The sequence below is a fragment of the Lepus europaeus genome, chromosome 11, assembly GCF_033115175.1.
Source record: "Lepus europaeus isolate LE1 chromosome 11, mLepTim1.pri, whole genome shotgun sequence".
Lineage (NCBI taxonomy): Eukaryota > Metazoa > Chordata > Mammalia > Lagomorpha > Leporidae > Lepus > Lepus europaeus.
In genome coordinates this window covers 65204810-65225863 of record NC_084837.1, presented here as the reverse complement: position 1 = coordinate 65225863, position 21054 = coordinate 65204810, and the positions used below count along the sequence as shown (strand labels likewise).

Below are 21054 nucleotides of genomic sequence, written 5' to 3'. Positions count from 1 at the left end.
GAGAAGGGTTCCGTGCAGCAGCTGGCCCAGGAGATACCAGCAGAGGGAGAGCAGCAAAGAAGAAGCCTGTTGAGGTGCTCCCAGGAGGAGGAGCTGGAAATGTCACTACTCACAGATCCTTAAGCTCACAGCAGTTCACCATCGTTGTCTGGAAGACAGGTTCAGAGAGGAGGCCTAGAAGCAACAGCTCAAGAGAGGCATTTTCTGTGATCAAGTGGAGGAGAGCAGCCTTCAGCGATGGGACACGGTGAGTCAAGACAGCCCTCAGCAGGGTTTACTGGACTGTCAGTAGCCCCTGCTCATCATGTGTTTTCATTAAAGGAAGTAGGACAGTGGTGGTGGTGGTGGTGGTGGTGGTGGTGGTGGTGGTGGTGTGGCTATGGTAGGGGGTTGTGGCTGTGGAGGGGTTGTGGCTGTGGTGGGGATGTGATGCAGCTATGGAGTTGGGTGCAGTAAGAGAGAGCCAGTGGAGGCAGAAATGATGGTGGTACAGCTATGCGGGGTATGGCAGATGGTGGTGCGGCTATGGGGTGGGGTGTGGTAAGTTGTTGGAGTAAACTGATGGTCAGTTGTGATGATGATGGTGGGATGGCAATGGTGGTTAACATAGATCTATATTCTTATCCCAGGATCATCATCATGTGACTGCTCACAGCTCACTGGGCTGTGATACAAATTAGAGGTGCCATGGGGAGGTGTCAGAGCCTCGAGGCCAAGTGATGGAAATGGGGAGGCAGGAGTCTGCGAATCCAACTACAAGGGGGCAGAGGCAGGGAAAGCACAAGACACCAAGCAGACCTGGAGGATGCAGCAATCTTAAGGCTCTGCTGGGGTCTGTCAGCATGGGCGTGGGTCCAAGGCACCTGAGATGTCAGTGTGTTCCCGCTCTTCCCTTATCAAGCAAGCACGAGCAATTGGATATCTACTGGGGCAGGAAACACAGTTATGAAAAAATACTGTACCTGGGGAAGCTCACCGGAGGATGGGAGCAAGAGGCTAAGGAGATTATAGCCACAAAAATGACAAAGTGCTGAAAAGAGTGGCACAGAGCACCAAGGGAGCTCAGAGGACTGACTTCCACAGGGAGAGTCAGTGAAGACGGGTGCCTCTGAATCCTGGGAGGTGAGTGGGTGTCTACCAGGCAGAGAAGAGGCAGGGACAGCCTTCCGGACAGAACCAGAGCCCAGATGAGTTCTGAGGAGTGGCTCTGCAGGAACACGGCTGCCGTTGTGTGCATTCAGACACCTCAAGGCACAAAGCAAAGCCTGCAGTCACACTGCTCACCCGTCCAGTGCCCAGGCTCCAGAGGCAGGGCTGGTCCTGAGCCCCGGCAGCAGCTTTGTGGTTTCTGTGTTTCCATGGACTAACTCCAGCCTCACGGTGGCTGTTCTATCTATGGACCATCCCACTGGTGGATGAGGGAGACACAGAGCAGAAGCGGTCCTCTGGGGCACCAGGATGGGGAAGGCCCCTTCCCTCCTCCACTCACTTTCACATCGCTTTGTATTCAGCAGTTCCTTCCTTCCCCCTTGACTCCCTGTCCTTGGCCTCTACTATCAGCTCCATCACGAATGAAAGAAAAAGTCGAGCAGGGTGGTTGTTTTCCCTTTTGCCCCTCATCCTCCTTCTATGCCAGAAAGGTGGGGAGCAGAGGGGATCTGAAGTAGGAATATCCTGAGTATGTCTCGGAGCCTGAAGGCCATACCCTCAGGCTCAGGTCAGTCCCCCGAAGAAGCTCAGACCCTAGTCCACACGTGCAAGCGGTCTCTCCCCTAGCAGCTAAGCCGCTGCAAAATCGCACTCTGCCTCCCAGACCAAGGAGGCTCCCCATGGCCTTCTGCCTACAAAGAGAACAAAAGCACACAAGTCCTCTGTTGCAAGAGAAACTCCGCTCTGTTTTCAGTCATGGGCCTTATCTTGGGTGCACCGAGCATATCTTCTTATTTCTCTGGTTTTTTTCCCTCCCTCTGTAAAAGGAAGCTGGCTGACAGACTCAGGACTCCTAGGCCACCTCCTTGGAGAGTTTGTCTGGGGTGCGTCAAGCCATGAGCCTTTAAGTCAAAGTGATCTTGGGTGAGTCAGCTCCACTCTTCTCAACTGTAAAACAAGACAGTTGGACTCACTGACCTTAAAGGCAGCTCCAAAAATTCTCTGAATGGGGCTGGAGTTCCCAGCATCCCATGTGACTGCCAGTTTGAGTCCCAGCTGCTCCACTTCTGATCCAGCTCTCTGTTAATGTGCCTGGGAAGGCGGTGGAAGATGGCCTGAATTCTTGGGTTCCTGTCACCCCTGTGGGAGACCTGAATGGAGTTCTTGACTCCTGGCTCTGGCCTGGCCTACCTCTGGTCACTGTAGCCATTTGGGGAATGAACCATCAGATGGAAGCTCTCTCCCTCCCTCCCTCCCTGTCTGCTTTTCGAATAAATAAATAAATAAATCTTAAAGACAAAAATAAGCCTCCCCCCAAATTCTCTGATTGTATTTGAAGAAAAGAATGAGTAGGGAGAGCAAAATTTTGGGTGTTATTCATTGCTTTGAACTGGGACCAGAAAAGGGATGTCAACAATGAGAACAAGCAATGCTCTCGTCACCACCACCACCAGTCACAGTTAATGGGATTTACTATGTGTCTGACACCACGCTAAGTGTATACATGATCTCATTTCTGAGACCACAATTCTGCAAGGAAGGGTAGTTATGCAAAGGACAAGGAAACTGAAATTGAGTGGTTAAGTGACCTGCCTGTGGTTGCACAGCTCGTAAGTAAGCTGAGTCGAGCATTTAAACCCTGGTCTCTGCAGAGTCTCTGCTTTTACGTACATCGTCACATTGACCCGGTCTCCTCCTTGTCTTTCTTCCCCAATAGCCCTGGCTATCATGAGCTGTGACTTGCAGGCGGCAAGAAACAACGAGGAGCACCACACCAAGGCCATCAGCTCCCGGCGCCTTGTCGTGAGGAGGGGGCAGTCCTTCACCGTCCTCTTGCATTTCCGCACCCCAGTCCGCAGGTTTCTGCCTACCCTGAAGAAGGTGGCCCTCGTCATACAAACTGGTAAGTGAACCTGAACCCCTCTGGCAGCAGGACTGAGCGGGGGAGCTTCTCTCTCCAGCACCCTGTCAGGGAACCCGGCGGGTAGATGGCGGCCCCGGCAGCTGGGCCTTCTACAGTCCCGTGGGTGGGCAGGACTGTGTGAGGGCACCACCGGACAGTGTACACAGCACAGACTGCTCACTGGGTCACTCACTGGCTCCTCTGGCTCCAAGCACACGCTCAGCTGTGCACAAGAGCCTGTGTGGGATCTCACCAAGGATGCGTGTAACACGGAACGGCTGCCATTTGTTACATCCAAGCTACATGTCAGATACTGGGCCGTGAACTTCACGTGCAGTATCTCATTCAGCCCTCACACTGGCCCTATGAAACGAGTGCTCTCATTATGCTCATCTTATAGACAATGAGCCTTTGATAGATGTGGGCCCATGAATGCCAACAGCCTATGGCTTCCACATCACCCTTTGCTGCTCCCAATTCTTTCATTCTCTTCCAAAACCAATTTTCCCCTGCTCCATCTTTGTGACACTGGGACTTAGTTACTCTGGGTCGTGACCAAGAAGTTCAAATGGCTGATTCACTGCTATGTGACTACAGGAGAGCAACCTTCCACGGCCAATAGGACCCAAGCCATCTTCCCGATTTCCAGCCTTGGGGACCGAAAAGGGTGGAGCGCGGCGGTGGAGGAGAGAGATGACCAATCCTGGACCATCTCTGTGACCACACCTGCAGATGCTGTCATTGGCCACTACTCACTCCTGCTGCAGGTCTCAGGCAGGAAGCAACGCCTTTTAGGACAGTTTACGCTGCTCTTTAACCCCTGGAATAGAGGTGAGTCTGGACCTGGCTGACCTGAGCTTCCAAGGGACTCAAGGCACCAGAGCTGGGGGGTGGCTCTGGCAGGGAGCACCTGCCCCCAGATACCTGCAGGCATCTCCCTCCAGGGCAGCACCAGCACTCAGTCCCGGCTACCGCCTTCTCCCTGGGTGAAAAGACTCTCAGACCCAGGATCCTTGGCATCATGTATATCAGAAGGAGCCTGGGGGCCACTGAAAGCAAAAGCTCCCATCACCAAACCCGAGGGTTAGCTCAGGTTCTTTTGGTCATAGGAGTTCAGACTCACTGAGACGACTCTAGGAAAGCTACCCTTTAACAGTACAGGGTCGAGAACTGGGAAGACCTCTGGGAATGAGTAGGTGGCCAGAAGGGCTTCTCTGTCGCTCTCTCCAGACTCCCCTGGTCTGTCTCTTGGATGTGTTTAGGTTTTGTGGGCCCAGGAGCTTCTGTAATTTGGAGGACCTTCTTTAAGAGAAAGAATACAAAGCTTTGAGTTGCTGGAGCACGCAGCAGGCTCCAGGTTAGTGAGAATCCCTAGGCTGCAGTAAATCTGCCCTTTCTTCCTCTCCACTTGCTTGTCCGGCTCTTATTACAAGTGCATGGCTCCTCTCCTGGAGCCATGATAGTTCAGACATACTGTGGGTGGGTTTTCCTGTGGTCAGGTGACATCTGTTGTCCAATCAGTGCCCCTCAGGCAGAGCTCAGCTCTTGCCGTGGCTGGAGCTATTTCATCAGGAGAGGGCCAGCAGGCACAGTTGATTTGCCCAAAAAAGGACCGAATAGGGCACGTTTTCTTCCTTCTCATTCTGAATATTGAGCCTATCTCTTCTCTATTTTTAAATTAACTGATTTTTTTTTAAATTTAAAAGACAGAGAGAGAAAAATCTTTCTTCCACTGGTTCACTCCCCAAATGCCCACAACAGCTAGAGCTGAGCCAGGCTGAATCCAGGAGCCCGGAACTCAATCCAGGTTTCCCACATGGGTGGCAGGGACCCAAGACTTGAGCCATCACCTGCTGCCTCCTAGAGTGCACATTAGCATGAAGCTGGAACTGGAAGCAGAAAATGGACTTGAACACAGGCATTCCAGATATGGAATGTGGGCCTCCCACGTAGCGTGTTAACCATTGTGCCAAACATTTGCTCCATGTCTCCTTTTAGAATGGACCACACCCACCTTAATCCTCTGGGCCCCATGAAGAGCTGATTGGGAGAATGGAAAACAGTTTATCCCAGTTTCCCTGTCCTGTACACCTGCCCTTTCCTTTCAAGATTTTCACTGCCAGCTTGAGGGGGACTCCATGATATGTCAGGAGCAGGAAACTAGAAGAAATACGGGGAAGTATAAGAGTCTTTCCTGGTTCCTGTGGCCCCAGGCTTGGACCCCACTTCCTGACAGTCCTTCTCTATGGTAACTGAAGCCCTCTGGCCTCTCTGGCCACTTCTCTTGACCAGAGTGAATTCTCTAAGCCCCCCTCAGATGGCCCTGCCTGTCCTCAGCTCAGGCCTTTCTTTCCTGCTCCAAGTAGGTAGGCAAGAGGAACAATGGGTGGGAACTAGAGATCATGCAGGTGCCCCTTGCCCCTGGGAAGGACTGTGGCTTCAGAGCCGTTGGCCTAAGGAAGGCCCCATGGCTCTCCCCATCCTGGCCTTCATGCCATTTCTCCCCAAAGCCAAGGCTTTTGTGGGTTCCCTTCTCCCAGGACACATGCAGAGCTAGGCCCTGGCAGCCAGAGGAAGGGCAGAGAAAAGACATCCACAGTCTTGACTCCAGTGCCAAGATCCCTGCTCCATGCTCCGCTTGTAGGGAGTTGCTTAGGGATGGCGTCTCCATGTGAGTCTGTCTGGGCAGGGGTGGATCACTGGTTCTGCTCATCTGGGAGTTGAATAAGGGATTTAGAGAGATTCTCTGGGGTCTCAGACTCATCTCAGCATACCTGCAGGTGGAAGTCACCTGCATTAGGAAAGAAATTTTACATCGTATCACGAAAGTCAGAGCCCAGTCTGTAGGGCAGGGACTTTATAAAAGGGGGCTGTACCCTACTGTACTTCCCAGAGCCCTGCAAAAGGCTGGGGCCAAACATCTCAGTTTGAAGGGATTTCCAAGGAAGTGGTGCCAAGCTGACTTCCTGGAGCATTAGGGACGGAAGCACAGGAGACAAGGGCTCTCTGGGCCTATGGTTCTATGATTTTAGAACTGAGATTTTTCAGGGCTTCCTGACTTGCAATATCTTACCCTTCTGTTGCCTTGACTGCCCCCATCCCAGCTGCATGCCTGAGGCTCCCGAGAGATGCAGCCCAGCAGTTCCTCCAGACGATGTGGGAACGCTTTGCTCTTTCTAGTTTCCAGGAACTAGACTACCCGCCTCCCCACCCCCACTCCACTCCTGCAGCCAGATCAGACACATGGGCATTTGGCAAGCAGAGCAGCTATCCCCACTGCCCCCAGCTTCCTAGAGTAGATGATGGCCTCCTCAAAGGTTGTCCAACCTCCACATGATGTCCAGTCCAGCCCTTGGGTGAGAAAAGCCAAGAAGGCTACCCGAAGTGACCACGGGAGTCCTGGGCCCACCACACACCCCAGGGCAGAAGCCCATTGCTCTTGCTTCCACTTCCCCAGCCCCACTGCTCCTTTTGACCCAACCTTGCCAAATGCTCCTCTATCCTCTGCTCCCCAAACTATGCTTAATTGCTTCATTTCTGAAACATGTTTTTTTTTTGGGTCAGAAATGGAAACTGTGGGGGAAGACATTTCAGGCCACTGGGCATCTCCCTGAGTGGCAGCCAACATCTCTTTGGCTGACACTGCTCCGGCTACAAATGTTCTCTGGGAACCACCAGGCTTTTTGAGGTGGTTTGCCTGGTTGATCACACAAGCCACATCCTGACTGACCCAGGGGCTCCAGGCTGGGTACCACAGAGGGTAGTGGGAAGGGACTTCCTCCCCTGTATTCATTAGGCTGAGAGCTGAACCTGACCTGCACAGGGAGGGCAGAGGCCTGGGCATGGAGCACGGGCCCAGCACTGCCCAGGTCCTCATCCATCCCCACCTGTTTCTCACAGAGGATACTGTGTTCCTGGAGAATGAGGCTCAACGCAGGGAGTATGTGTTGAACCAGAATGGCCTCGTCTATCTGGGCACGGCTGACTGCATCCAGGAAGAGTCCTGGGACTTTGGCCAGGTACAAATGAGCTCCAGGGAATAGAGGGGTGGCCCATAACCGTCAATGTTCATGCCAGAAAGAGCTGGCAGGTGAAAGGCCCTGGTTGGGAAGCTTCTTCTTTATTTATTTACTCACTTATTTGTATGTTAGAGTTAGAGAGAGAGGGAGAGAGAGGTCTTCCATCTACTTCTTTACTCCCCAGATGGCTACAATGGCCAGGAATGGGCCAGGCCAAAGACAGGAGCCAGTAGCCAGGAGCAACTTTCTGGTCTCCCATGTAGGAAGCAAAGGCCAAAACAGTTGGACCATCATCTGCTATTTTTCCCAGGCCGTTAGGGAGCTGGGTTGAATTAGAGCAGCCAGGACACGAACCAGCACCTATATGGGATGTTGGTGTTGCAGGTGGCAGCTTTACCTGCTATGCCGCAACACAGGCCACCACTTATTTAGCTCACTTCAGCCCTGGGGTGCCTCCCTTCCCTTTGACTCACAGCAGACCCTCCTCCACAGCTACCAGAGTTACCTGGCTACACATTGAGGTGAGTCAAACCTCTGTCTCCAGGTAAAGACCAAGCACCCTGGCTTTCCATCTAAGGCCTTTCCACAGGCCACCCCAGGCTGCAGGCCTCACCAGCCTGGTGGGCACAGCTGCAGATTCTCTCTGCCTGCAACAGCTGCCTTTCTTCAGCACCTGGAAAACTCCCACCCATCTCTTAAGACCTTCTGAAACATTTCCCTAGCCCCTGAAGGCTAGGGGTGTCTCTCCTCTGTGTCCTGGGTTCTGGCCATGTGGCTGTGATCTGTAATCCAAGGGGCCATGTGTCCATCTCCAATCCTAAACTGTGGGCCCCTTCAGTGCAGGAGCTCACCTGATGAAAATGCAATGAAACAAAGCTACTCAGTGCCTGTCCTCAAGAGCTCACATCCTAGCGGGAGAGTCAGACCCCAGAAGAGTGAAGGCCTGGGTGCTCGGGCACAGGGCAGGCAGAAAAAACCAGAGCTCCCTCGGGGGACAATGAGTCAGCAGAGGAGGCGTGGAGCCTGAACTCGGGAAGAGGATGGGATGATGAGGCTGTGCTGTGGGATGAGGGCCTGACCGGAGGCCCTTCATCATGGCCTTGTGTGGTCCCTACAGTTCGAAGGGGATGTCGTGGACCTCAGCCTGGCCCTGCTGAGCGTGGACAAGCAGGTAGAGAAGTGGAGCCAACCTGTGCATGTGGCCCGAGTGCTGGGTGCCTTGGTGAGTGAGAGGCAGGGGAGGCAGAGGGAGGAGAATGTGGGACAAGAGCCCTGACAGAGCTGTCCCGCACATCACAAATGGTTCCCTGCTCCCAGGGGGTGGGAGGCAGTTCCTAGAAAAGAGTCTGGGTGAGGATGGAGAGGGACAGGTGAGAGCATCTCCAGGGACAACAAAAGCCAAGAGAGGTGGAGAGGTGTCATCCTCAGAACCGGGGGTGGGGGTGGGGAGGGTGCACCTCTTACCCCACGTTTGCTGCCACAGTAGTCAAAGGGACTTGCATTTACTTCCAAAGGAGTCCTAAGATGCAAACTGGGGAGCTGGTCTGGTGCTTCCCCTTATCTCTGAAAGTCCTTTAGTAGGAATCCTGCGCTCTCCGCTTCCTCTTTTTGTGTCTCTGAAGTCCACCCTGAAGAGGTGCTGAGGGTCAAGGTCGGCCCAGGAGGAGGAGGAAGCTGGGATAAGTGGCCTGCAGGACCCAGCAGCACACAACCTCAAAGAAGTCAGTGCTTGCTGGTGGGCAGCTCTCATGGCATCAGCCCTGGAGATCGTAACCCGTGGGCTTAGGAGGGAACCAGCAGAATGCAGGCATAACAGGCACCCGTGGTTCTGACGCAGGTGGTTTGTCCTTTGCTCAGACAGGGGGCTGAGCCCTCTTTACTCAGCACATGGGGGCTGTCCTGCCTGCAGGACCCCCACCAACACCACCCATCTCCCCAAACAGCTGCATGCTCTCAAGGAGAAGAGTGTCCTGCCCATCCCACAGACCCAGGCTGCCGAGGAGGAGGCCCTGCTGAACAAGCGCCGGGGCAGCGTGCCCATCCTGCGGCAGTGGCTCACTGGCCAAGGGCGGCCCGTGTATGACGGTCAGGCCTGGGTGCTGGCTGCTGTCATGTGCACAGGTACAGAGCAGGGGCTGCACAGGGCGGTCACCTGGGCTGCTGTACAGAGTCTGCCCTCACTCTTGGGTGATCTGTGAGCCTCCATGTGGGAGGGACAGCTCCAAAAGCAGGTGCTGCCTCTGTCCACCCGGCAGGTTCAGGTGCATCACGTGGCCAAGAAACTGCCTGCTCATCCCGGCCACCCTTCCCCACCAGCTTCTGCTTCTTTGTCCCCCAGCAAAGATGGGCCCATTTGTAGACTCTGCTCCCAGACTCACTTCCTCCCCGGGACCTCCCCTCACCCCGCCCCAGCCAAGCAAGCCCCTTGGCGCTGCAACACATATTCTGTACCCCTCTCCCCGGCCCTGTCCTCTGCTAGCTGTGAACTTGTTGGCCCTGCCTCATTAGCCTCCGTGCATCCTGCTGTCGGTGTCAGGTCTGACTCCCTGGTGCCTGTGTCCCTCCTCCTTGCATGACGTCACCTGGCATTAAGACAGAGCCCTATGTGCTCCACGCACCCCTCTCCCCTACTGGCCCCCTTCCACACACACCCCTGCATACACCTTGGTCTTTCTTGCACCCTCTGACGCTGTGCCTCTTCCTTACAGTGCTGCGATGCCTGGGAGTCCCTGCCCGTGTGGTCACGACGTATGCCTCAGCCCAGGGCACTGGCGGGGGCCTGCTGGTGGATGAGTATTACAATGAGGAGGGTCTCCAGAATGGGGAAGGCCAGCGGGGCCGAGTCTGGTGAGAAGCCCAAGGGAGATGCGGTTCTGGCCCAGGAAGGGCTCCAAAATGATGGGGGTGGGGTGGGGGTGTGGGGGGGGGCAGGGGCGGACCTAGGGGAAGCCTCCACTCCCAAGAGTGCCCCACGCTGAGACTGACCTTGGAGGCCCTTGCAGGCAGATGCTGTGGCCAGTGGGGGTGTGTACTGGGGGTGTTACAGCCACCTTTGTACAGCGTCCTCCCATCCCCATAGTAACAACGCCCTGCCCAGCTGCACTTCTAGAAGCTGTTCAGGACTCCTTTGTTTCCCACTTGACTTTCTCCCTGTGCTACTGTCAGGATCTTTCAGACTTCCACGGAGTGCTGGATGAAGCGGCCTGCTTTGCCCCAGGAGTACAATGGATGGCAGATTCTGTACCCAACTGCTTCTGGTGGGAGCGGAGGTAATGCCTAGGGGTTGGCCACGACCGCCTAGGGTCCCTCAGAATGGAAGCAGGAGCAGCAGGCAGGCCAGAGAGGCTCTGCCTCCTCTGAAACAGGAGAAGCAGGAGCAGGGCCCTGGGGCCAGCAGGTGCAAGGAAGCGGAGGTGTCAGTTACCCTAGCCATGAGCTAGGCGCATGGAGGGGTTGAGACTCGGAGAAGGGCAGAGGGCTCGATGGTGGCTGAGGAAGTGCTGGGCCGAAGACTTGCAGGTAGGCCTTCCTAGGTTCTGGAGAGGCTGCAGAGGGTATCGGGAGAGGCTCAAGCCCAGGAAGGAAGCTCCCAGAGCCACTGCAGGATGGCTCTCTTCACCCAGGAACAGAACTGTCACAGAGCCTGGCACACAGTAAGTGCTCAGGAAAGGTGACCGAGTCCTGATCATGAGGAGCACAGCTGGCTGGGGGACTCCTGGGCACTAAGCCTCCTACTCTAAGGTTCTACCTGCCCAGTTTCTGAGGGGGTCCTGCCATGGGCCATGCCCAGAAAGTACCATCACTAGAGAGTTGTGAGTTCACCTCTGGGTTACCCTCTCACAAGTCCTGCCTGGTACCAACCTCTGACCTTGATCCTGGGGGAGGGAATAAAGGATACAGGACAGGGACTCGGCATGGCTGCCCTGCTCACGGGTGAACTTTCCCTCCCTCAGTCCTGGAGGCCTGCGATCTGGTCCCTGTCAGAGCAGTCAAGGAGGGGATCCTGGGGCTGAGCCCTGCAGTGTCAGACATTTTTGCCTCGGTGAACGCCTCGTGTGTGGTCTGGAAGTGCTGTGAGGATGGGACACTGGAGCTGACCAGCTCCAACACCAAGTACGTCGGCAGCAACATCAGCACCAAGGCCGTGGGCAGTGACCGCTGTGAGGACATCACGCAGCACTACAAGTACCCTGAAGGTACTGACCAGGGAAGGGCTGGCCAGATAAATGCAGGCCAGACACAGTCCTAGTCCTTTTCCCCATCATGGAGAACAGGGTTTCTCACCCTGGCTTCACAATATTGACATCTGGGGACAGATATCTGGGTGAGGGGGGTGGTGGGGAGGCTATGTGTCATGGGACCTTTAGCACCATTCCTGACCTCTATCCAAGAGATGACAGCGTGCACACCCCTCACCACCACTACCAGTTGTGACAACCAAAAATAATGGTTCCAGGTGTCTCTAGAGGCCAAAATGGCCCCCCGTTGATTTCTGCTATAAAACAGCTGCCTGAAGCCTTGTGATGCTGCCACTCCTCCAACGCACCCTAACCTGTTGCTCCATGTCAGTTGATGGCACTTCTACCTTTGTCCCAACAGGGAGGCTTATGCTACTCTGGGGGCTCCCTCTTAACCATCATCAGATGCTATTTCTCACCTTGGTCTCTTCAACTCTTCCCTCTTTGCCTGGGGCCTCACCAACTCTTGTCTACAGTCTCCTGGCTGGACTCTGCCTTCAGCTCTCCATCCTTGTTCCCTTTCCAGCTTTCAGTTTCCAGAATGTGCTTTCTAAGACACAAATGTCATGCACAAGTATCATTATGTTACTCCCCTGCTCCACAACATTCCATCATCCCCCATTGCCCTTGGAATCCATCCAGACCCCTTCACATAGGAAGATTCAATTCCTGGAAACACTGTCCTCAAAGAGAGTGTGGGCTTGTCCCAAGGTCTGATCTCTCACTGCTCAAGGAGCAAAGTCAGCATTTGAAGAACTTGGTCCTGATGTGGTTTGAAGGTAACACACTGTATCTGTGGTGAACGTGCCTAACACTGACGATTTGTCTGGCTAAATACCAGCATGACCTTAGAGGTCCGTAATGCTCTAGCGGCTGCAGTATTGAGTGGAAGTGGGTAAGTACGTTTTAATCCTGGGTCTTTACTAGAAGGGTCTATGCCTGCTAGGTAAGAGGCTGCTTTGCTTCTTGCATTCCCTAGGATCCCTTCAAGAAAAAGAGGTGCTGGAGAGAGTCCAGAAAAAGAGGATGGAACAAGGGAAAGACAATGGCATCCCTCCTCCCAGTGTCGAGATGGCCGATCCCCTGTACCTGTTCTTGGAAGCACCCAGCTCTCTACCCCTGAGAGGGGAGGCCCAGCTCTCAGTGATCCTGATTAACCCTAGCGACCAGGAGAAGGCTGTGCAGCTGACAATTGGGGCCCAGGCCATGTACTACAACGGCGTCCTTGCTACTGAGCTCTGGAGGGAGAAGCTGTCCCTCACGCTCAGTGCCAACCTGGGTAAGTCTCCATGGCCCTATCAGACATCCTGAACACACCCGGCTCCTGCCTTGTGTGCAGCAGCCACAGGGCACACCCCCACAGGTCTCCAGAGATGGCTTTTAGCTTCTGGTGCTCACGTGTTCTCTCAATCTCTCTCATTCATTCAACACATATTTATTGAGCCTGACACAGGAAACACACACACACACACACACAGATTCCAACTGCAATTGGATAACAGATCCAGCATAGCAGTGTAAGAAGTGTAGACAGAGTACAACTGCAGAATATCTCCCTTGCTTCCAAATAAACACCCCTGCCCTGAGTCATGAAGGGTGAGTAAGGAAGAGATGAACAGGCTTTCCTGACAGAAGAAGCAGGTTCACAGGTCCTCCTCCTTCCTCCTCCCCCTCCTCCTTCCTTCTCCCCCTCCTCCCTCTTCCCTTCTTCTTCAAAGAAACGCAGGCAGAGATCTCTTGTCCTCTGTTCACTGCCTAAATGTCTGCAACTGCCAAGGCTGGGCCAGGCTGAAGCCAGGAGCCCAGAATTCAATCCGGGTTGCCCATGCACCTGAGCACTCCAGTACGTCTTAACCATTGCACCAAAGGCCCATTCTCTATGCTATTTTAGAGTTAAGATTCCCTGGTCTAGAACAATTGTTCTCAAATTTTGCTGTACTTTACAGTCATCCAGGGAACTTTGATGTTCAGCTTGCATCGCAGACAATTGTCGGACCCTCGCCATTGTTCCTGATCTAACTCACCACTCTCCTCGAACCAGGGTGAGGTCTGAGCAACGGCTCTAGTGAATGCACGTATAGTGGCCGCTTTCACGGGCGTCCCCGCTACTTTTAAAAGACAGCTTAATAACAAGCGCAACCTGGTTGTCGAGGGAGTGTTTCCCATTGTTTTTTCCGGTACCAACCCTAGGCTTTTTATCACCCGCCTAGATTCCCGTGTTTTACACACGCTCTACTTTTCCTATTCCCTTTTTTCCGGTACCAACCCTAGGCTTTTTATATCACCGCCTAGATTCCCGCGTTTTACACACGTTCTAATTTTTTTCCCGGTACCAACCCTAGACTTTACCGCCTAGATTCCTGTGTTTTACACACGTTCTAATTTTTCTTACCTGCTTCCAGCGACCGGTCCGGCTATCCGAGTCACGGCACCATTTATCGGACCCTCGCCAGCAAGGGTCCAACGCAGTCACGACACGGTCACTGTTCATCGGTTCTCAAGGAACTTTTACTTGTGGGGGCAGAAGGAAAGAGTGGGAGGGAGAGAAGAAAAGAGAAGGAGCAGCTCCAAGCCCAATTTCCAATGTCTCTTTATATCCCAAGTCTGTGGAGCATCCGCTCCACAGCCAATAGCGGCTCTCTTCCTGTGCAGCTCACACTGGTATCGTCCAATCAGATGAAAGGACACGCATAGTCTCAGGTCGAAAGTTCATCTGTTTCACCTGGTTCCTCCTAGTTGTTTATGCAGAGTCCATTCTGTTTCATCTGTTTCACCTGGCTGTTTTCGTGGGCCTTGTGGTCGACCGATTGCTGCAAGCTATGCAGATGAGGAGGTTCTCACAGGTGGCCAGCCTGCGGTTCCCCACAGGCAATGAAATCAGAAACTATGGTGGGACATAAACAACAGGATTTTGAATACTCCTCAAGTCATCCCAGGAGCAGGCAAGTCTGAGAATCAGTGACCAGTGGGGAGCATGGCATGAGAGCTGGACGTGGTCCAGATCAGGAAGTCAGGAGCTCAGAACTTCTGGGTCTCCCACATGGCAGGGGTCCAGGTATTTGGGTCATCTGCTGCTGCTCTCCCAGGCATGTTAGCAGGGAGCTGGATTAGAAACAGAACAGCTGGGACTTGAACTGGCAGATATGGCATGCCAGCACCACAAGTGTGGCTTAACCTACTGTGCTACACCCCCAGCCCTTCAGTAATGGTTCTTTACGCTGGCTACACATTAAATCACCTCGAGACCCACCAGTCTCACATCATCGATTTGGGGTACGGCCTGGCAATGGGATTGTTCTATAAAATATCCCGATGTGAAGAACCACTGGATCAGAGGTTGGAAGGTTTTGTAATAGCCGAGAAATGCAAGCCAAATGAAGCTAGCAGTACTAGAATGAAGACATGTTAAGGAGATGGGACAGACTAGCTGCATGGGAGCGGGGGGGCTGCCTTCTGACTTGGGTGTATCATTAGAACAGGGAAAATGGGACAGAGCAGCAGATTCCGGGGAATGATGATGAATTTGGCTGTGGTATGTTGCTTGTGAAAACCCAAGAAATTGGGGCCAGCGCTGTGGTATAGCAGGTAAAGCCACTGCCTGCAGTGCCGGCATCCCATGTGGGTGCTAGTTTGAGTCCCGGCTGCTCCACTTCCAATCCAGCTCTCTGCTATGGCCTGGGAAAGCAGTAAAAGATGGCCCAAGTCCTTGGGCCCCTACACCCGCATGGGAGACCCAGAGGAAGCTCCCGACTCCTGGCTTTGGATTGGCACAGCTCTGGCAGTTGCAGCCAATTGGGGAGTGAACCAGGGGATGGAAGACTTCTCTCTCTCTGCCTCTCCTTCTCTTTGTAACTCTTTCAAATAAATAAATCTTTAAAAAAGAGAGAGGGAGATAATGACAGAAAACTTACCAAACCTAAAAAGAAAAAAAGAAAACCCAAGAAGTGTCTAAGTAGAGATGGCCAGTAAGGCAGCTGGAAACCTGAACCTTGTATTTAAGCTAAAGTCCTGAGCTGGAGACCAGAGGTGAGAATCCCAGCACAGAGGAGGCAGCTGAGTCAGAACCTGAATGAGCTTTGGGAGGTGGTGAGAAGAGAAGAGGATGAGGAGGGAACCCAGGCAGCACCAGCACAGAGGGGGCAGTCAGGAAGAGCAGAGTAAAGGAGACTAAGAAGTCAAAGAGAGGAAGGGGGTACCCAGCAAGGCCAGCAAACAGGGCGTGAGATGTCCAGCTCAGAGGCGTCCCTTGAGAGAGGGACTTCACCCAGGAGCAGCGGTGCAGGCTAGTTTCCTGGAGGTTCAACCAATTAAGTGGAGGAGGTGAGCCAAGCTGCACGGCCATTCCCGGCAGCATGACGGGAGGAGGACAGGCTGTGTGGTAGCCAGCCAGGGACGCTGGGTCTCTATGGGGGTGGACGCTGCTTTATTTAGATGAGAGAGAATCCATCTGCTTCTGTGCTGAGGAAAACAATCAGCATAGAGGGCAAGACTGATCCTCAGGAGAAATGGGTTATAATCAAGGAAGCAATCCTTGGGAGTATAATTGGAATCACTGTAGCTTACACGTATTGAGCACCTAATATTTCCAAAAAAAAAGTGTTAAGGGCTGTATTTATGTTATCTCATTAATCCTCACAACATTCTTATGAGGCAAGATCCATTTCTGTTCCCACTTCATAGATAGGGGGATCAGACAGAGACAGAGAGTTTAAGTAATTTGCCCAAGGTTACACAGCCATCAGTGGTGGGTGGGGTCATGATGGGGCTAGACATAACGAGCAGGGGCACAGCAGGGGCGAGGACTCCAGTTGATGGCTTCATTTTCTCTGCCAAAGGGGAGGAGAAGCAGCAGAAATGGGAGGGAATCAGCATCTATTCAGAGACTGCTAGGTGGTGGGTTCAGAGATCACCACTCGCAGCACTGCATTTAACACCGATCATCCCGCTGGGCAGGCAGTATCCTTAGACAAGTACAGTGAGGCCAAAGAGCTTAGCTGGTTCTAGTCCACAGGGACCTTTCCACAACCCCGCTGGGGTGCTCTGCCAAGAGTGGCGATGGGTAGAGGATGGAGGGTGAGGTCTTGGGTAGGTTCAAAGTGTACAAGTGGAGTGGGGACTGAGGTACCTTTTTGGCCTGTGAGACCCTAAGTGCTCTGCATTTCCGCTGTGTGCAATGATGGCTTGTTTCTAGGATACACACTCACCCTTTTCACTGACTCCCTCTGTCATGTCTTTCAGTTAAGAGAATAACCACCAGCCTGTCCTTCTCCTATTTTGAGCCAAACCCGCCAGAGAACAGCTTCCTCAGACTCACGGCCATGGCTACACACTCCAAGTCCAGCCTGAGCTGTTTTGCCCAGGAAGACGTCGCCATCTGTAGACCACAGCTTGCCATCGAGGTAGGCCCCAGTCCTTCCCTGAGTCGCTCTCAGCTGCTACCACTGAGCTCTCCATTCAGAAGGAATCCGAGCCCCTCAAGCTGCAGAGCAGATGGCGACACTGCAGAATCACCAGAAAATGCTGGGTTGGAGAGCCCCTTCTCTTCAGAGATGGTCCTCTTACACGCACTACGAAGATTTAAATCTTCCAACTTCTTTAACTGGTTAAGTAAAGGTTCTTTCCAGTCACTGAGCTATACTTACATAGATGATAATAGCCTGTGTTTATTTAATACTTTATACAGACACCAAAGTATTTTCTCCTCTTTTAATACAAAGGCCCTATGGGGTGGAACTATTCCCATTATTCAGATGAGGAAACTGAGTCCTAAAACAAATGCCAAGGATCCTAAAACAGGAAACTCCAGAGTCTGTGGCTGTTGGTTCACTTGTCTACCCTGGCCAAAGTGAATGAGATCTGGTCCCTGGCCTGCAGGTGGCTGTAGCTTGGTAAGGGAGATGCAATACTCGGCCCTTTGTGCTTTATCAGAGGCACAAAGTCACCATGGATAAATGTAGTAAAGAGGACTAATTCCAGCTGATGATTTTGGGGACACGCTCATGGAGGAGGTAGCACTTATTTGAGGACTTGAAGAGCGAGTGCACTTTCAGTCCAGAGGTAGGGGAAGGCCCCCAAAGGCAGGAGACTGAGCAAAGAGGCGCAAAGGAAAGGAGCCTGAGGAATGTGCTGGGCACGGGCAAGTCCACAACATGGCTGGGGTGTCATTTAACTGAGGGAAGAACAGGTGAGCCGGGAGAGGTGGGCTGGGGCCAACTGAAGCTGACTTCTGAAGACAATGGAGACCTGCCAAGGGTCTCCAGCAGAGGACAGGCACGATCAGAGCCTGTCAATGACACATCAGAGAGGGCAGGAGAACATGCAGGAAGATCAGGTAAAGGCGCACAGAAGTCAGCTGTGGAGTCAGGGTTAGGATGGCAGAGATGGGGGTGGAAGTGGGGACACAGGGGTGCCTGTGGCTCTGTGCCTTTGGCATCCGCTCCATGTACTGCTTCTTCCCACAGATGCCAGAGACAGCAGAGCAATACCAGCCTCTGACGGCGTCAGTCAGCATCCATAACACCCTAGATGCCCCCATGAAGGACTGTGTGATCTCCATCCTCGGGAGGGGACTCCTTCACAGAGAGAGGAACTACAGGTGAGACTGCAAGCTCTTTGTCCCGCTGAAACATCTCAACTGGTCAGAAAGCCAAGGGTCCAAAGGGAATGAATGTCTTTTTGCTACATCCATGGGAACATAAGGGGACTTCAAAAAGTTCATGAAAACATGGAATTAAAAGATAGGGTTTACTTCGGTGCAAAAACAAAAACAAAAACAAAAAACAGTTTCTTCATATTATGCATTTTCCATGAATTTTTTTCAAGTTCCTCATACATTCTAGGTATTAGTCCCTTGCTGGGTTTAGATGTTGCAAATACCTTCTTTCACATTATGTCCATCACAGCCTTTCTTGAACTCATAGCGTATGGTTTAAAGTTTAGGATGCCTGTTCCCATCATCGCTGAGCTCACTGGCAGGTGGTAGTCAGGGTTAAGGAGCCACTGCCTCTGCCTCATGAAACCTCATTGAGTTAGCCAATCTTGTCAACATGATGAGAAGAGAAACTGGCAACATCGAAGCAGACTTTTGTGGCTTCCCAGATCAATGGTTGTGCAAAGCTCCCCAACAGAAATCTGCTGCATCCCGTCAATCACCAAAAGGTCCACAGGCAGGCCGGGAGGCCGGGAGGCTACTGACAGGGCACCACACACCACCTGCTGACACCTCGACGCCCTCTCGGCAGGCCTGCTGGGCACTCCGCACTTACCAACAAGCGAGGAGTCCAAAACTAGCTTTTCCAAACACATCCAAGGTGCTAGTCATGCTCCCATAGAAACGGAATCAATAGGCTATCTATAGAGACATATGAAGAGGGTGTTGTTAGGAGAATTGGCTCACAGGATTATACCAACTGAGAAGTCCCACAACAGGTGACAGGCAGGCTGCAGAACCTGGGATGCTGGTAGCATGGCTCAATCCAAGTCTGGAGGCCTCAGAACCGGGGGAGCCAAGGAGTTTAACTCTCGGTTCAAGCCTGAAAACCTGAGTCCCATAAGGGGACTGCTGATGTAAGATTACCAAGTGTGGAGTATGTTCACAGCAGGGGTCGCAGGAGTTGAGCAAGTTGATTATGTCCCAGCTCTCCAAGTGAAAGACCACTTTGCCTTCCGTATTTATTCTCTCCAGACTCCCAGCCAGCTGGTGGTCCTTGCCCACATGGAGGTAGGGTTTTCCCACCCAGTCTGCTCAGATCTACATGCTAATCTCATTTAGAAACACCCTGACACACCCAAAACAATGTTGTTCCAGGTTTCTAGTATTCCTTAAACCAGTCAAGTTGACACCTATAATCAACCATCATTTACTAGTACTATCATTACCGAGAACTGAAAGAGACCGAAGGAAAAACAGACGCAGCTGACAGCCCTTAGGATATTTCTCTTCTCAACCATGCAAGTGCTCAGCATAGGGAGGCTCCTGTCTTTTCTCCCTTCATAACCACCTCTGTTTTAACAGCAAGGTTCTTAGCTGTTCATTTCTGCATGGGCAACCTCTCCCTGTAAGGAAGGATCAGAGTCACTGGCATGAGCAGAGCAACCTGGGACAGAACTAGTACCTGCCTTTTCTTTTATTTCAGGTTAGGCCCCGTGTGGCCTGGAAACACATTGTGTACCCAGTTCCAGTTCACACCAACACACCTGGGGCTCCACAGGCTGACTGTGGAAATGGACTGCAACATGTTCCAGAATCTAACCAATTACAGAAGTGTCACTGTGGTAGCCCCTGAACTTCCGGCTTGAACTTCCAACTCTTTCACCACTCTCCCCAACCAACCCTTGATGTTACAAATCTAACACCAAACCTGTACTGGGAAGGGAAACTTTGCTCCTCAAGACAAACTCAGGTTGAGCAGAAGAGTGACCAAACACAAACTAGATCCCCAGGAATCAATAGATAAGACACTCATTTCTGTCACCCCAGCAGAAGGCACCATGGGCCCTGGTTGTTTTTAGAATAGAAACTGCTGGGCTTGAGTGATAAGAGGAAGCTTTTGAAAAGGTACCCAGTGGGGCCAGCCTTGTGGCATAGTAAGTAAAGCCTCTGCCTCTGATGCGGGCATCCCACAGGGGCACCCGTGTGAGACGCAGCTGCTCCACTTCCCATCCAGCTCCCTGCTAATGGCCTGGTAAAACAATGGAAAATAGCCCAAGTACTTACCCTGACAACTGCATGGGAAACCCAGAAGCAGCTCCTGGCTTCGACCTGGCACAGTGCTGGCAATTGCAGCCAGAAAAAGCAAATGGAAGATCTGCCTCTTGTTGTCTCTTCCCATCTTTCTGTAACTCTTTCAATTAAGAAATAAATCTTAAAAAAGAAAATGAAAACTCATTTGGGGGTAGGAGTTTGGCACAGTGGTTAAGTCACCACTTGGGGCACCTGCATCCCATATATTAGAGTTCCCAGTTTGAGCCCTGGCTCGTCTGATTCCAATCCAGCTTCCTTCTAATGCGCACCTTGGGTGGCAGCAGATGATGGATCTCTGCCACCGTGTAGGTGACCCAGATTGAGTTCTAGGCTTCTAGCTTTAGACTGTCCCAGGCTTGGCTGTTGTAGGCATTTGGAAAGTGAACCAGAAAATGAGATCTCTGTCTCTGTCTCTCTGCCTTAAAAAAAAAAAAAAAGAAAAAATTTTCAGGGATGGCACTGTGGCAAAGAAGGTTAAGCCTCCATCTGCAGTGCTGGCATCCCATATGGCTGCCAGTTCAAAGCCCAACTGCTCCACTTCTGATCCAGCTCTCTGCTATGGCTGGTAAAGCAGTGGAAGATGGCCCGAGTGCCTGGACCCCCTGCACCCACATAGGAGACGAGGAAGAAGCTCCTGGCTCCTGGGTTCAGATCGGTCCAGCCCTGGCTATTGCGGCCATTTGGGGAGTGAACCAGCAGAAAGAAGACCTCTCTCTCTGTCTCTCCCTCTCTCTGTCTGTAACTCATCTCCTAAATAAATTAATAAATCTTTTTTTAAAAAATGTGATATTTACATTTGGGGACACAAGTAATAATAATGGATGCATGTACAACAATATAGGTATGCATAAGAAAAACAAATCTGTTTAATATATTTTAGAGGCATGGAGTAAACTGGGACAGCATTCAGAAGGACTATCTGGGGAATGAATCAGTGGATGAAAGATCTCTCTCTGCCTCTGCCTCTCTGTAACCTGCTTTCCAAATAAATAAATAAATCTT

The 21054-nt window shown here is 52.3% G+C and overlaps 1 protein-coding gene across 1 annotated transcript; it reads left to right on the top strand.

Moving 5' to 3' along the window:
* The first annotated feature begins 237 nt into the window (after positions 1 to 237).
* Positions 238 to 19607, top strand: EPB42 (erythrocyte membrane protein band 4.2). The gene is made up of 13 exons (XM_062206634.1): positions 238 to 247; positions 2867 to 3052; positions 3650 to 3883; positions 6953 to 7071; positions 8189 to 8293; positions 9015 to 9192; positions 9780 to 9918; positions 10237 to 10340; positions 11025 to 11267; positions 12289 to 12588; positions 16548 to 16708; positions 17771 to 17904; positions 19445 to 19607. Exons 1-13 carry the CDS (start codon positions 238 to 240, stop codon positions 19605 to 19607), a joined length of 2076 nt encoding a protein of 691 aa, XP_062062618.1.
* The last annotated feature ends 1447 nt before the right edge of the window (positions 19608 to 21054 follow it).

Coding starts and splice junctions, on each gene's coding strand:
- EPB42 (XM_062206634.1), top strand. Junction 3,884..6,952: donor CTTTAACCCCTGGAATAGAG/GTGAGTCTGGAC, acceptor TGTTTCTCACAG/AGGATACTGTGTTCCTGGAG. Junction 17,905..19,444: donor CACAGAGAGAGGAACTACAG/GTGAGACTGCAA, acceptor CTTTTATTTCAG/GTTAGGCCCCGTGTGGCCTG.